The following is a 15,038-nucleotide window of genomic DNA, read 5'->3' as shown; positions in this document are numbered from 1 at the left end:
AGAAACCATCGCTGAAACTGATTTTTTTCGGATGATTTAGGAATGAAATGGAAAAAGCACGTTAGAAAATAAGCAAACAGGAAGACTTTAATAAGGCACAAGAAATTGTTTGCATTCGTTTAGTACACAGCTTACACAGGAAAATGAACCCGTTGGTGGAGGGGACCAGCTCGAAAGGAAAGAAAAGTGAAACCTTCCTTGGCTCCCGCCTCTCCTTAGGGCACGTCAAATATAAATGCATCCGTTGCTGTGTGTGCTGTTGATTCTGAACCAACGTACACGATCTGGAATATATAGGAATATGAGGTAAGCGCATACACACCGATAGGCTGCACTCTCTCTCTCTCTCTCTCTCTGCACAACATCATTTGGAGGTTTTTAAAGTGAAGAAAGGAATGTAAAAAGCGCTCCCTTCACTGCTGCGGACAGTGCTTAGTAGTTGATCAGCTTTCGGATGCCGGCCAGGCAGCGGTGCTTGTCGGGAATGTAGAATGGTTCGAACACGTGCGGGAATGGTGTGTCCCAACCGGTCACTCTCAGCACCGGCGATTCCAAATGGAGGAAGCACTCTTCCTGGATGGTGGCGGCTAGCTCGGCGCCGAATCCGTTCGTCAATGGGGCTTCATGGGCGATCAGTACGCGACCCGTCTTCTTAACCGACTAAAACCAACATTCGATTAGTGCTCTATTGGCCATAGATGGCGAGGCAAGCGGTGTTACTTACGTTACAGATCGTTTCCTTGTCCCAGGGAAGGATCGATACCAGATCGATCACCTCGCAGCTAACGTCGAGTTGCGTCTTTGCCATGTTGGCTACCTCCTGCAACACATGGATCTGTGTGCCCCAGCCCACGAGCGTGATATCGGTACCGGAGCGCAAAATGTCCGCCTTACCGATCGGCGACTCGAACGCAGCGACTGGAACTTCCTCGACCGCCGCACGGTACAGGGTTTTCGGTTCGAATACGATGCACGGATCATTATCCTTCACGCAGGCCAGCAGTAAACCCTTCGCCTTGTTCGGTCCGCGCGGCACCACCACCTTCAGACCGGGCGTGTGGGCAAAGTACGCTTCGGGGCTCTGGGAGTGGTAGCATGCACCGTGTCCGACTGCACCGCACGGTGCGCGGAAGGTAAGCGATCCACAATCGTACAGGTTGCCACTGCGGTACCGATACTTGGCCGCCTCGTTCACGATCTGATCGAACGCCGGGAAGATGTAGTCCGCAAACTGCATCTCGGCAATCGCTTTGGCTCCCGTGTTGGCCACACCGATCGCGAACCCGGCAATGCCCTGCTCGCAGAGGGGCGTATTGAACACCCGCTGCTTGCCGTACTTCTTCTGCAGGCCCATCGAGCAGCGGAACACGCCACCGAACGCCACGTCCTCACCGAACACCAGGGCCGACTCGTTCTGCTCCAGTGCAATATCCATCGCTTGGTTGATCGCCTGGAACATGTTCATCTTTTGCGTGGGCCCCTCGACCGGCGCCTTTGCGTCGGGCTGGTACACAAAGTGGGACGAGTGGCGCACCAGCCCATTCCGGGGCAGCGTTTTAGCGCCCGTCGATACCAGCTTCTGCAGAACGTTCATCTACGGCGAGAAGGAGTTGGCGGAAATGCGAAATTATGTAACCGTGGCAGTCTGCCTCTGTTGCTATGGAGAACGATCGCTCGAAGATCGCTATTTGGAAGGCACACGGAGGGGTGAAGGGCTGTGCGAGGAATTCGAACCTTTACTTACTGCGGGTTGCGGTTTTTGTGGCAGAAGGTAAAATGAGAAAACTGTTCGGAAACACGAACAAATCGCGAGTAATCCGGCGAGTGGATGAGTTGCGTGTGCGAATCTTGTAAACAACTTGTTGACGTCCTGTTATCTCGTTCCAGCGCTGTGGGAGTGTGCAGACCGGGCTCGTTCGTGGAGCGTCAAATCTGCAGAAATAAATGGTCAAATTACATTCTGATAAAGGCTCCGTTGTTGTACGAAAAAAAATTAATAGAAATCAAAACATTTAAGTGAGTAGCATATATGTAACGTATCACGATGTAAAGAAACCAAAAACGACTAAAATGATAAGGCCCAAAAATTACCCCATTTCCCAGATGGGATCAAAACAACGCACGCACACTGACAGCTTTGACAGTGGGATATTTTCGCTGCTGTCAGTGACAAGAAGAAAAAAAAGACACAAAATCAAGGTGGAATGTATAATGAGGTGTAGTTATAGCGCTTTTGGCGATCCCCCCCCTGGGCTCTGATTTTGACAGATGGTTTTACGCTTGTATATGTATTGATGGATTTTTTACGTTTTGCATGGTCAATATTTGGTGGAGATCAATTTGGATGAATATTTTAGTTTATTAGAACACAGTCCGTGATTTCCAATGAAAATTTTCCTTGGAGAACTTAAAACGTTCGCCAAACGTGGAAAACTAACTGTCAGTTTTCTTCGTCGATTCTTCTTCCACCTAGCTGTCAAAACGGGCTTATAACTTGACCTGATATCTTTACGGTCCTTGCACAAAATGAAATGAACAGAAAGGGAGACGACTGCAGAAACAAAGGCTGTGGTCCGTTCTTTCTCCAGTGAAATTGTGAAGAAAAGCACGGAAAAGCGGTGTCCATTTCTGTCGCCAGCGTGAGTGTGTTGCAATGCTTAATCGAAACAGTGTCAAACAATCCCCTGCAAGTCGTGTCACGAAGTGCCATTAGCAGTTTTCCACCTGCATCGTTGCGTAGGGCTAGGAAAAGCTCCCGTCTGGGTTTAGGTTTTGTGTGGACCGTTCACTCTAGATCGTGCTCGATTGCGTGAAGGTTCGAGACATTTTTGACAAACGACGACACAACCATTCCCGTCGATTTCTCCGTGCTGTGGTGTGTGTTTGCCACAAACGGGAAAAAGGGAGTTTAGTTGTTCTTTCTACGGCAGAAGCTGAACGAAAGTCATCGATACAGCCCTCACACAACAAACACGGCTGTGGAAATCGAACTCGACTGTGGGTGTGTGTGTGTGTGTATTGCGTATGTGTGAATGTGTTGATGAGGTGGTACTCGTCGTGCTTCTTGTTACACTGATGGTAGTGGTGCTGCTGGTGGTGGTGGTGGTGTGAAAGACGAACAGATGAGGTGTGCGATTGTGGGCAATGTTTTGTTTACGTTTCACCCCGTATGATTAACGCGAAGCGCACATTGTCAAACACTCTGCCCATCTGCTGTGTTCCCTGCCCCCTTCATCTCGACCCCAAAATCGCGAACGAACAAGAACGAACGACAGAACGAGAGTGAGCCTGTGTGTGTGTGAGTGTTGGTGAAGTGATTCGTTGCCCCATACGACGGAAACGGGTTCCTTTCAGTTTCCTTTGGCTGTTTCATGTTTCATTTCTAACCTCCGCTCCCCCACCACCACCCCAATACCCATCAACGTTCACTTTTTCACATTCACATTCAGGCGACGGGCTTTTCATCGCAGCAGTCTCAGCTGAGCGACGGCAACAGTGGGAAAGCAGAAGTAGAAGAACATCGCCGAGCGCAGTAGCAACAGCCAGCAGCAGCAGCAGCAAGCAGCCAGGTCGTGTCTTTCCCGATGCAGTGGCACTGTTTTTGGCCGAGCATATCGACGGCGACGGGTGTTGTCCACCTTTAAAAGGGACAGCGCGTCCCGAATGCGGTTGCATTAAATTCACTGCTAGTGCAAAGCCACCCCACCACAGAGCGGGTGGGTGAAAAAGGATGAGCAGCAGCAGCAGCAGCGATTAAATTGTGTTCGTGCCGTGGTTGTTGTGTTTTGTTGGCAAAATAGAGAGCGCAAAGCAAAAAAAGGAAACGGAGCAGAGGAGCAACGATGACGACGGCAATGATGATGGTGGATAACTTTGAGTGTGCTGGATACACGTTCTACTCCAAGTTCGATTCCGGCAACCTGGGAAAGGTCGAGCTGGTGCGATGCTGTGAAGGTAATCATTATTGTGTCCAAGTGTTTTCTTTTTATTTTATTTCAATGTTCCATTTTTAAGTGTAAAAGCAATAGCAGCAGGCAAACCGTGGTGACCATCCAAGCAGTCCGCGTGCTCGCGGCACGTTGGCTAAACAACTTTCTACATCTGTTTTCGGCGTCCGTCGACTCGATTTCACTTTGCAGTTTGGGTTGCAAACGGTGGTGCAGAGATGGGGGTAGAATTAGAATTGGGTGGCTTGACCCACACGCGCGCCCCCTCGTCGAAAGCAAATGCGACGACCGGGCAGTGGTCGAGGTCGAAAGCTTTGGTGGTTTGGGTATTTTTTCCTGGTTGACCGAACCGTTGGCCTGGTTGGCGCTTGTTACATAAACACAGCGGCGCAAACACACACACACACATATACAAATAGACACACGACACGGGGGGGTTATACATTTCGGCATGGGCACGATTGGGTGATTCCCCTTTGCCCTCCCTCGTGTGAAACGGCATGCCTGCCAGACAACGAGGATGTAATCTTTATTTTAGGACACACTGATTATGTTGTCTATTTTGCGAAGACGCCACCCTCTAGTGTTTCCTCTATTGTGCTTTAGTGGGTGGTTCACACAACAACACAGAGTTGGGTGCATATTGTGCCGCATTCCCATTACATTTACATACCGGTTTATTACTACGGTCGAAAGGGCTACTTTATATTGGTACAATTTGCTTTCCAAGGACGGTTTATGTGCGGTACAGTACGCTCTACCCCCAACGGATCGATAATACAAGCACTCCGTGTACCTGGCGTATCTCTGGTAAATCTCCGGAACACGGTGCCAAAGTATGACATCAATAAATCGTGCCTCGCAATTCCAAAAGATAAGCATCCTCGTGTGCGAACACGATACAACAGCCAAAAAAAAGCAAAGCAAAAAAAGGGCCCAAAAGTCACACGCGAAAGGAAAAGCTTTTGCTTTGGCGGAGAGCAACCTGCCGACAGTTAAATCGATCAAATCAAAGTAGCCCAGAAATCAACAAATGCTCGTTGCGGTGGTGGGCGCCTACATTCCGAAGCACGGAGGGGGTAGGGAATGCAAGCGCGCAGCAATGTTTCAAATAAATAACCTACTTCTTTCGCTTCTTGCTATGGAATTGATTCTATTTGTCTACTCTTCTTTTCCCCTGCCGTTTTCTACCCGCCTAGGACTCGGAATCGTGGGCAACACGGTATCGAGTGGGACGTCTGGTGTTCCCGTTATCGGTTCGGGGAGCAGTGCCATCGGGCCGGGCAGTACGAGCGCTTCCGCCATAGTAGCAGCCACGCTGGGGATTGGCTTGCATCAGCAGCAGCAGCAACAACACCATGGACTGCTTTCGTCGGTGTCCGGAAGTGGCAGCGCTGCCGCAACGCCCGGTGCCAACGCTGGCGGGTCCCTCGGGATGCCCATTCCCTCGCCCACACCGCACGCGACGGAGAATCCGCTGGTAGAGGTGGAGTTCAATCTGTGGACCCGCCCGGACTGTGCCGGCACGCCGTACGAGAATCAGAACCGGACCTGGTTCCATTTCGCGGTGACGGGCGGACGGCCCAACCAAATCGTAAAGTTTAATGTGATGAATCTAAACAAGCAGGCGAAACTGTTCAGCCAGGGCATGCACCCGGTCACGAAGGTGGGCCCGAACGGGCGCTGGGAACGGATCAAAGATAAACCATCGTACTCGGTGAGTTGTCTTACGCTGCGGTTTAACGAAGACTCCCGGGCTAAATATCATCCTTTCTTTGCAGATTACGAACGATGTGTTCTTCATCTCCTTCCTGCACAAGGTGCCAGAGGTGGGCGGTGACACGACGCGGATCTATTACGCGTTTACGTTTCCCTTCACCTACACCGAGCTGATGGACCAGCTGTCCGCGTTCGATCGAAAGTTTGGCCGCCATCCGTTCGAGCTGCACAAGATGGCGTACGACATTTCGCAAAAGTACGACTCACTGCCCGCGACCGCGGCGGAGGAATCGAAAAACATCTCCAACCTGGCACCGCACCGCCGGAAAGGGAAGCTGTCGAAGATGGAGCGCGTCGACCGTACCAGCCCGGAATCGTTCGACGAAACGGCACGGGACGGTGTCGGGGAAGGTTCGCCGCCGGGCAAGGAAGTGCTGGCGGAGGCGGCCAAATCGCTGCAAACCGTGCTCGGGCCCGGCGGCGCCGGTGGGATGGTAATTGATGAAAACACCTCCGAATCGATGCAGCAGATTACAAACCTTGTGAACAAGGTGAAAATAGAGTTACCGCAGGGTGGTAGTGAAATGAAACAACCCGCACAACAAGCGTCCTCGTCGGCGTCCGCAATGAAAGCAAAGTTACCGTCGTTTCACCATCAGCTCAATGTGGCATCGGCGGCGGCGGTCGCCGCCAATCCCTCCCCGGAAGACGATCAGAAGGCGGACCCACGGGACGAGATCTACTACTGCCGCGAGCTGCTGACGCACTCGATCGAGCACCGCCGCATCGAGCTGCTCACCATCAGCTCCTTTCACGGGATTCAGACGGCGCGCGAGACGCGCCTGCGTAATCTGTTCCCGGACGAGGCGGCCCAGCGCTGCCACACGTTTAGGGAGAAGAAGATCGTGTTCATCTCGTCCCGCGTGCATCCGGGCGAAACGCCGGCCAGCTTCGTGCTGAACGGGTTTCTCAGCATGCTGCTGGATCGGAAGAGCATCGTCTCGCAGACGCTTCGACGGATGTACGTGTTCAAGATTATTCCCTTCCTGAACCCGGACGGCGTGTACAACGGGCTGTACCGGTCGGATACGCGCGGTCACAATCTCAACCGGGTGTACATTAGCCCCTGCCACGAGACGCAACCGGCGATCTATGCCGCCAGGAAGTTGATTAGGCAAGTTGTGGAGTCACAGGAGTCCCGTCGAAAATGACGCATTTTATTGATTTATCGCTATCTCTTTGTTCTTCCTCAGGTACTACCATCTCGGTGTGGATGAAGTTGAATCGTACGAACTGGAAAAGGAAAAGGAGCACGCGCACGGGGAAGGATCCAAGGAAGCGATTGGTGTTGTCGATCCCGAAAGTGCTACACCAGCCGGAGAAGGATCCGCACCGGTGGATTCATCGGGAGGCAATGTGAAAATGGCACTGAAAAAAGGTATACCCTCGACCACGATCCCATTGACGATAACGAGACGACACAGCACTCACAGCGCACAACCGCTCTCAGTTAGTCCTATATGTGGTGCTACAACAGGGACAACCAATACTACCACCACCTCTACTACCACTACTACCAATACTACTACTCCTTCTACTAACACAACACAACACATTCAGAAAATGAAACTTCCCAAACTAAAATCCATCGACGCGTCATGGAAAGCTTCCAGCAGTACAAGTTCCGTGCTTCCTTTCTCTGCCCCGACCTCCCACCAACCAGTCAAACGATTGTCCTCGACCATGTCGCTCCCAGTGGATGGATCGATTCGGAAGCGCCGCACACCGTCCCTGTCCAGCACGCCGCAGTCCACCGTAAGCGTTGCCAGCGAGCGACGGTCCGTGATTGCTTTCGTAACGCCTGCCGAACCGGCGACTAGTTTGTCCAATCGAGCGAAAAGCACCATTTCCCCATCGTCGTCGTCGTCGTCGTCATCCGCATCGTGGTCGGATAAACTGTTGGGCAAAATTTTACGCCGTCGACGTGCAAAGGCTGGCGCGTCCGGTGCCGGTGTGTCTACTGGCAGTGGCGCAAAGTTGTCCCCGATAGCGCAAGCCCTTCCGAAACCTACACTGGTGTTGCCGGCGGTGGCGGAGGAAGAGTCAACATCCACCGCAGAGGAGCCAGCGTTGTCGGCAGCGAAATCGTCCCCCTCCTCACCCGAGTTGGTCTCATCACCGACGGGGTTAACCAATGCTAACACAACTACTACCGCTTCCGTTGCATCGTCACCACTCACCGATGGTATGTCCCCCTGAGCGAAAGGGCAAACGAAGGTGGTTTCCATGGCAGCTCCTCATTAGCCACATCATCACAGCTCTAGCTTCACACGCATGTAACGCTCCCTCTGCGAAACGGACATTTTGGAAGATTCATTCTCTCTTACTCTTATTGGCATTGCAACTGCTGATCGGCTGTTTTTTTGTTTATCCACTCAAAAGCTACATTGCAAGCGTGTATTGATGAATCCAGATGTTGTTTCGTCTTCCATTTTGGGGTTGTTTCATTGTCCGCTAAAACATAACATACTAACATAACATTTGGCGGCACACATTTAACAAACTCGCTCGGTCTCGCTCAGCAGCAAACCATACCGCATGTTCGTTTTGTCGTAATCAGAAACGGTTTTGTTTACTGCATGATTCCACGTGTGCCTGTTGCGCGGAACCTTTAAAACTAATGCTTCCGTTCCGTTCCCTGTTTTCTGTTCCTTTTTCAGAATCGGATTCAGTCGAGCAGGACACACCGGCGGCGTCCGATTCCGGGTTCAGCGAGGCAAGCTCCACCTCGTCCTCGCTGACGTCGAAGGTTGCATCGAGCGCCGCGCTGCCCACTCAATCATCCGCCGATTCCACTGGCAGCCCGCCCACAGCCGATTCCACGCCGGCAACCGTGGTTCCGGCAGCCGTAGTACAGCCGCAGTCGCTCGTGGCCGCTGCTACGACTGCGGCCCAAGTTTTCACCGAGAAACTCATTCCGGAGCTAAATCCGATCGTTAGCGAAGGCACGGCCACCACCGCTAGCAGCAGCAACAACCTTGCACCCGCTACAGTCCGCGGTACTGCTGGCGGCCGAAGCGCTTCTAGCCTGAGCTTGAAAAAATCAATCCACTCGGTAACGGCCAAGGTCGACACGGGAAAGGGTGGCATCGGCAAGAGCGCCCATCACAAGCAGCACGTGCTGAACAAGCCACAGTTTCTCGGTGCGACCCCCGGCACGCTCAAGTTCAAGGAGTTTCTGGTACATCCGCATCACCATCACCATCACCATCATCACCATCATCACCACCATCACTATCTGGCGGGGGGAGGAGCAGCGGGTGGAGTAGCTGGCACGGGTGGTGCCATGTCAGCGGGCGGAAACGCTCAAGGGCAGGTCGTAGCCACGCTGCACGGTGGCAAAATGGCGCTGGGCGCGTTCAAAAAGGGCTCCGCAGGTGGCAAGCAGCAAGCTACGTCCTCCTCCACGTCGTCCTTGATCGGTGTGGGTGGTGCTGGTCGAGCTTCCGGCAGTGGTGGAACTGTCCTTGGTGACGGTGGAACAACGGTGGGTGGTAAAAATCGCCCCCAAACGCCTCAAACCAACGCTGCACAGTACAGCCATTATCGATCGCACCGCAACGAGTACCTTAATCCGGTGATGGGCGGCGGTGGCGTTGGCGGTGTGCCGCGCAGCCTGAACATTAGCCTGGACTTTCTGGCCCAGCTGGACGAGCGGCACGATCGGGTGGTGTACGAGGACCGTAGCAATCTGTTCATGTACATCGATCTGCACGGGCACGCCTCGAAGAAGGGCGTGTTCATGTACGGGAACCATCTGCCGAGCACGGTCGAAGCGGTCGAGTGCATGCTGCTGCCGCGGCTGATGAGCCTCAACTCGCAGCACTTCCATTTCGATGCGTGCAATTTCAGCGAGCGCAACATGTACTACAAGTAAGAGAGGGCGGGAGCGTGATGAGGTACAATTTTAACTGACAAATGCCGCATTTCGTTGTAGGGGTAAGCGGGACGGTCTGTCGAAGGAAGGATCGGGACGTGTGGCCGTGTACAAGAGCACCGGTTTGATCAAGAGCTACACGCTGGAATGCAACTACAACACTGGCAAGTGCGTCAACATACTGCCACCCCGGGGCAAGGAGATTGTGGCCAAAACGACGCACACGCTTGTACCCCCGAAGTATACGCCGGCCGTATTCGAGGAGGTAGGTCGTAGGTCCCCAAAAGGCGCAACAGACCTCGAAACAAACCGCCAGCTAACCGTGTTTTGCGCTTGTTTTTTTAGGTTGGGAAAGCCCTCGGACCATCCATTTTGGATCTCACCAACTCGAACCCACTGTCCCGATTGCCGAACTGCGAGTTTCGCACCCTTCAGGGGCTGCGCAATGCGCTGCGGATCGAAATCGAGCGCGGCTCGTCGAAGGCACGCGTCACCAATAAGGTAATATGTTGTCCGCGGGCGGCTCTGCTCTTTGCCGACGCATTCCAACAGCATCATCAGCCGCAGCCACAGCATCAAGTTGCCTAAAGTGTTGTGTGTGTGCGTGTGTGTGTGTCCTTATTTTGGGATGGTGAAGGTAGTAAGGGGAAATTATTCTAGTATGCCTTTCTTCCTCTTTTCCATTTTATGCTATTGCATGGTTTTTTGGTTGCTCCGATCTTTCTCTCTCTCTTTCTTCATTTGGATGTTTATGTTTTTCCTTCCTTTTTCGTTTCGTCCTTCCCCCACCCCTGTTACCTGTAGTATGGTGATATTATAAGTTACGATTGGCTTTAACAAAGGCAAGCAGCAGGCCATGAAGACGAACACACCCAACCAGAAGGAAAACAAAACAGCAGCAGCAGCCGTACACGTTCTCTCGTTCATTTTAAAGATCGTTTTGTATATTTTGAAGCGAGCAGCAGGGGAGTTTAATTAGCTGCTGTAGTAACATCTCGACAAGTACCATCACTACGAGAACAACTAATTACTGCAATTACTACTACTGCAACAACAACAACACTACTACTTACTACTACTACTTACCCTACAAGCAGCAGCAGCAGCCAGCGCAGCAGTGGTGCGGCAGTATGATCTCAGTTTTCGTTTCCGGAATTGGAGTCCGATCGATCGACCGCCCGGAGAACTCTTGTAGTGCAATTATATACTTCCCGAATGTGTTCATAAAATGTGTGCGTGTGTGTTAAATGATTCTCCGCGTCTTATAATTCGCTTGCTCTCTTGTGCACTACTCGTGTTCTTCCCAGTACGAAGAGGCTCTAATGAAGTACGAAATACATATTGTTGTTATGTTGTTATCGCGCCCTATCCGTTTCCTTTCGCCCTCTTTTCGCCTCCCACGGTGTTGTCCTGGTTCAACCTGGGAGAATGTTTATTAGCTAAATAATAATAATAAAGTTACATTCGTTGATTGTGTTTTCCGTTCTCTCTCTCTCTTTCTGCTTTCTTATCTTCTTGGTGGTAGTTGGGTTGGTTTCTTTCTTTCTTTCTCTCTTGTTTTTTTGTAATTTGTGTAGGTGTGTTTTGTGTTTCTTTTTGGCATTGATAGTTTTGAGAATTCTCATCTACTACTACTACTCCTTTGGACTGCGCGCTCTCTGTTTCGCTGTAGTTTGGTGCTGTAATCTTCTCGCTTTTGATTCTTTTCTGTAAATATTCTTCCCTTTCCTTCTACTAATAACATAATTTGTGGTATAAATCGATATTTTGTAAAAGTTTCTATGTGTTTGTGGCGCGGAAAAGCGCCGACCCGATGGTGTTTGGTTGGGCTGAAGGGAAGAGCCCTTGTACATGACTCCACCACCACACACGTAGTACTGCACACTTTCATTTACACAATCATTTTATTTCTTCTTTTTTTCATCATCATCGCCATCATCGCCATCGTCTCTCGCACACCAGACCCAGAAGTCCCACACGAAGCGGCTGGCCAATCAGCTGTCCTGCTCGATAGACGTAGCGAAGGAAAACGCAATCCAGTGGGATCATTCGCTCGGCGCACCGGTGGTCGGTGTGGCCGGCGGCGCAGGGCAGCAAACGGGTGTCCCCGGCCCGACCGTCACCGTCGCGAGCAAGATGGTGGGTGATCCGGATGCGGCCACACTGTTACTAGCCGGTGGAGGAGGGGGTGGATCCAGTGGCGCGTCCGGTGCTACCGGTGCCGGATCGACGCAACACCCCCGGCAGGTGCTGAAAGCGAGCGGTTCATCGGTGACGCTTAAAACGACACACGTGGTCGGTGCCGGTGGAGCCGGTGGCAAGATTTCCCGCAAGGTCGGTGCCTTCGGTAAGCCGAAAAAATCAAAAGTCCTGTGCGATGTGAGCGGCACCGGTGGTGGTGTTGGTGTCGGTGGTGGCGTTGTTGGGGCGGTGGGCGCCGGTGGTAAGAAACTCCAGGAGCTAATGCTTCGCAGCACGAAGGAACAAGTGCCTCGCAAAAAGATCAAAGTATCGGCCCAGCAGGCCTCGGAGCTGTGCTTTAAGGGCGGCATTGGGTCGGGCTCGCTGCCCAACTTCCTTACCGTGGTGCCGGGCACGTTGGCCGACCTTCCGGCACTGGGCGCGGGCAAGAAGGTGAAATCGGAAAGCAAACTACTGGACGTGAACGATATGCAGTGCGACGATAGCTTCGATGCGGCACCGTGCTGTTCGTACACCGGTGGTGGCACTGCGTCACCGGGCGCCACGATCGTTACCACCACGCACGCTGGCATCTCGAAGCTGATCTCGACGTACACGCAGGCGGCAGCAAGCGAGCTGCACACGACGGTCGGCGGCACCACGGTCACAACGGAGGCGTTGATTTGCAGTGGTGGTGGTGTTGGTGGTGGTGTCGTTGGTGGTGGCAGCGTTGGTGTCGGTGATGTCGTCACGGCTTCGTCTTCGATGGGTCCTTCGATGGAGAGTGTTGTTGTCGGTGGTGGTGGTGGTGGTGCTGGTAGCATCGCTAGCGGGAGTGGCGGTAGCAGCAGTGGCGAAGGGAAGGTCGGCACCAAGTTTGGCAAGGGTACGCTCAAGCCAAAGCAAACCAAGCTGGCCAAGTCGACCAAATCGGGCACCGATGCCGGCGGGAAGAAGCTGCTGAAGAAGAAACGCTACCTTAAGACGGACTCGAGCTTGAAGCGAAAGAAGACGCGTGTTAAGCCGGCCCTGACGTAGACGGAGCAACCGAACCGAGTAGGCGGCGTGTGTGGTGTGTGCAATCAGTGAGAGAGAGAGGGAGAAAGAGAGCGAATAGATGTGTGTCTTCCCGTGTAAAAGAAGCAAATAGGGCGAATGGGAGAAAGAGAGAGAGAGAGAGGTTCTTTGAAGAAGAAGAGATATTTATTTGAACGAATCAGTATATATTTTTTATGCGCGTGTGTGTGTGTTTGTGTGTGTGCTTCCTCGCTCGACCACCGAACGCAGTTGAACGAACGCAGCCACTGAAAGTGGAAAACGTAAATTAAGTATATTTCTGTTTGTTTATGTTTCCTTTCGTTCTTTCTCTATCTTGTTATACACTTTCTGACCTTTGAACTTTCGTTCCACGTAAAGAAACAAAAAAAAAGTACAACACCGCTTACGCGTCCGTGCCGATTGAGTGTGTGATATTTCTCGTGTATTATTTTGAGTGTGTGCGTGAGTGTTTTTTTATAAATAATAATAATATTTTAACTTTATTTCTTTGTTGCTTTTTATACACTACTTTTTTTGTTTGTTTTGTTAGCCATGTAAGCAAAGAGAGTGAACCCATTCTCCTCTTCTGTTCTGTTGTTAGACGGGTGAGACTACGGGCAAACACTACACTACATTTACTAACTCTAAACTACGATACGATACGAAAGGTGTAGAAGCAAAGTGTGTTTTTTGACTGATGAAAATAGGTCGTGACAGAACAGATATAGGTCGTTTGCTTGTAGCCACACACACGAACATCGTAGCTCGTAGCCGCTGGTGGAACGGATCCAAAAAAACAAAACGCTCGCTTTTAAACACCATGGTTGGAGGAAAAAAGAAAAATACAAAAAGTGTGCGAGGTGATATGCCGTTTGCTTTGTAAGATTTCGCATGATTCATTTAATCTTCTCCTTGTTCATTGATTCATTTAAAACATTACTATCCTTGTACCTATAATTATAAGCACGTAGGGAGGAGTAGAGCAGAGCCCCAACGAGCAAAAATGTGCGCACGAAGGAACAGGTTGGCTTGTGTGCTGCGTACCTGTGAAGCATTTGCGCGCGGGTTAGTAGTAGAAACACCATGGAAACGAAGCGTAACAGTGGTAGTAGTGTAGTAGGCAGGCCAGCAGCAGCAAATCGTAGTAGGTGCGAGTATGAAATAAAAACAAACCCACCACCACCACCACCACCCCACAAATACTACACAAATACATACACGAAAGTGAAAACGTTTAGATAGAAAGCATATTAGCAATCAAAGGAAAAAATAAAACAGTACTCGCAAGAAATGTAACCCTAACAGTAATAATGGCATTTTAAAAGAGAGAGAGAGAGAGAAAGGTAACAATTAAATCCTTCTGCAAAAACAACCGTCGCGCGTGCTACCACCACCACACCACCAGCCAGGTAGAACGTTTTTGCATGCATTTTCGTTATGTATAATTATGATTTGTTCGGTTAATTCAGTTAGGCTGTTAGGCAGTTAGGACCGTGATTTATCCCACCCGCCCACAAAATCTCCCCAAATCGTGTTGTATGTGTGTGTGTGCCTGTACGTTGCAAAAGCATTACCATTTATCCACAGAAGCGATAGAAGAAGAAGAATGTTGAATATGGAACAGCTGATATGCATAAGTAAACAAATCAGCAAACATACAGACACACACACATACACACAGGCAAGCATATTTGCAAGAGGAAGCGCAAGAGGAAGGAAACCACCCTCCCGAAGGAGTAAACAAACAAACCAACAAAAAAACGGGAATGGTAAACAGAGAAAGACTTATATATGGCAACATCGTGATAAGAGCATGAAACATTTATGAAAATGAGAAGAATGGATTCAATAAAAAGAACAAAAAAAAACCACACACACACAGCGATGTTATGGTTTTATTGATTTAATTTTATGCTAAGTTGTGCTGTGTGCTGTTGCTCCGATTAATCTTTTGCGGTTTCGTGGCACTTTCGTTGCTTTTTTCCTTCCATAACATCATATCACACGTTGTAACACAAATTGGAAAGAAATTGGAAACAAGCTAGTATTTAATGGACAATGCTGTTGTAGAAAGCATTCTCAAAGCATGTATCGAGCATTTATCGGAGCTCGGGACGAGTAAGTAGGGCTAAATTTTGAACCATAATCACTGAAATAATAAAACCTCGTCAATTCATTTTGAAAATTCTCACCTTTGTACTGTCGCTGCGGTAACT

General features: G+C 50.6%; 2 protein-coding genes across 8 annotated transcripts; one reads left to right on the top strand and one right to left on the bottom strand.

Annotated features, from left to right (window-relative positions):
- Positions 1 to 61: 61 nt before the first annotated feature.
- LOC120947573 (2-oxoisovalerate dehydrogenase subunit beta, mitochondrial) lies at positions 62 to 1,895 on the bottom strand. 2 transcript variants are annotated; one of them, XM_040363008.2, is made up of 3 exons: positions 1,735 to 1,895; positions 725 to 1,594; positions 62 to 660 (listed from the first exon to the last, which is right to left on the bottom strand). In XM_040363008.2, the coding sequence occupies exons 2-3, from the start codon at positions 1,592 to 1,594 to the stop codon at positions 433 to 435; spliced, it is 1,098 nt and encodes a 365-aa protein (XP_040218942.2). In that variant the 5' UTR covers positions 1,735 to 1,895; the 3' UTR covers positions 62 to 432. The 2 variants fall into 2 exon arrangements, with proteins under 2 accessions (XP_040218942.2, XP_040218941.2); XM_040363007.2 differs by having other exon boundaries at positions 1,745 to 1,894.
- A 631-nt stretch (positions 1,896 to 2,526) lies between these two features.
- Positions 2,527 to 14,509, top strand: LOC120952399 (uncharacterized). 6 transcript variants are annotated; one of them, XM_040371704.2, is made up of 10 exons: positions 2,527 to 2,639; positions 3,450 to 3,954; positions 5,147 to 5,664; positions 5,729 to 6,840; positions 6,920 to 7,104; positions 7,390 to 7,911; positions 8,387 to 9,599; positions 9,664 to 9,868; positions 9,949 to 10,104; positions 11,566 to 14,509. In XM_040371704.2, exons 2-10 carry the CDS (start codon positions 3,843 to 3,845, stop codon positions 12,820 to 12,822), a joined length of 5,280 nt encoding a protein of 1,759 aa, XP_040227638.2. In that variant the 5' UTR covers positions 2,527 to 2,639; positions 3,450 to 3,842; the 3' UTR covers positions 12,823 to 14,509. The 6 variants fall into 6 exon arrangements, with proteins under 6 accessions (XP_040227638.2, XP_040227639.2, XP_040227636.2 ...); XM_040371705.2 differs by lacking the exon at positions 7,390 to 7,911; XM_040371702.2 differs by having other exon boundaries at positions 6,920 to 7,911.
- The last annotated feature ends 529 nt before the right edge of the window (positions 14,510 to 15,038 follow it).

The sequence above is a fragment of the Anopheles coluzzii genome, chromosome 2 (genome assembly GCF_943734685.1).
Source record: "Anopheles coluzzii chromosome 2, AcolN3, whole genome shotgun sequence".
Taxonomy (NCBI): Eukaryota; Metazoa; Arthropoda; class Insecta; order Diptera; family Culicidae; genus Anopheles; species Anopheles coluzzii.
Note: the sequence above shows the minus strand (reverse complement) of the source record. Positions and strands in the feature narration are given on the sequence as shown.

Excerpts from the sequence above, each read along its gene's own strand:
- LOC120947573 (XM_040363008.2), bottom strand. The coding sequence starts at position 1,594 with ATGAACGTTCTGCAGAAGCTGGTATCGACGGGCGCTAAAACGCTGCCC. Across the intron at positions 661-724 it reads ACAAGGAAACGATCTGTAAC|TCGGTTAAGAAGACGGGTCG; the intron begins GTAAGTAACACC and ends TGTTGGTTTTAG.
- LOC120952399 (XM_040371702.2), top strand. The coding sequence starts at position 3,843 with ATGACGACGGCAATGATGATGGTGGATAACTTTGAGTGTGCTGGATAC. Across the intron at positions 3,955-5,146 it reads GCTGGTGCGATGCTGTGAAG|GACTCGGAATCGTGGGCAAC; the intron begins GTAATCATTATT and ends CTACCCGCCTAG. Across the intron at positions 5,665-5,728 it reads AAGATAAACCATCGTACTCG|ATTACGAACGATGTGTTCTT; the intron begins GTGAGTTGTCTT and ends CTTTCTTTGCAG.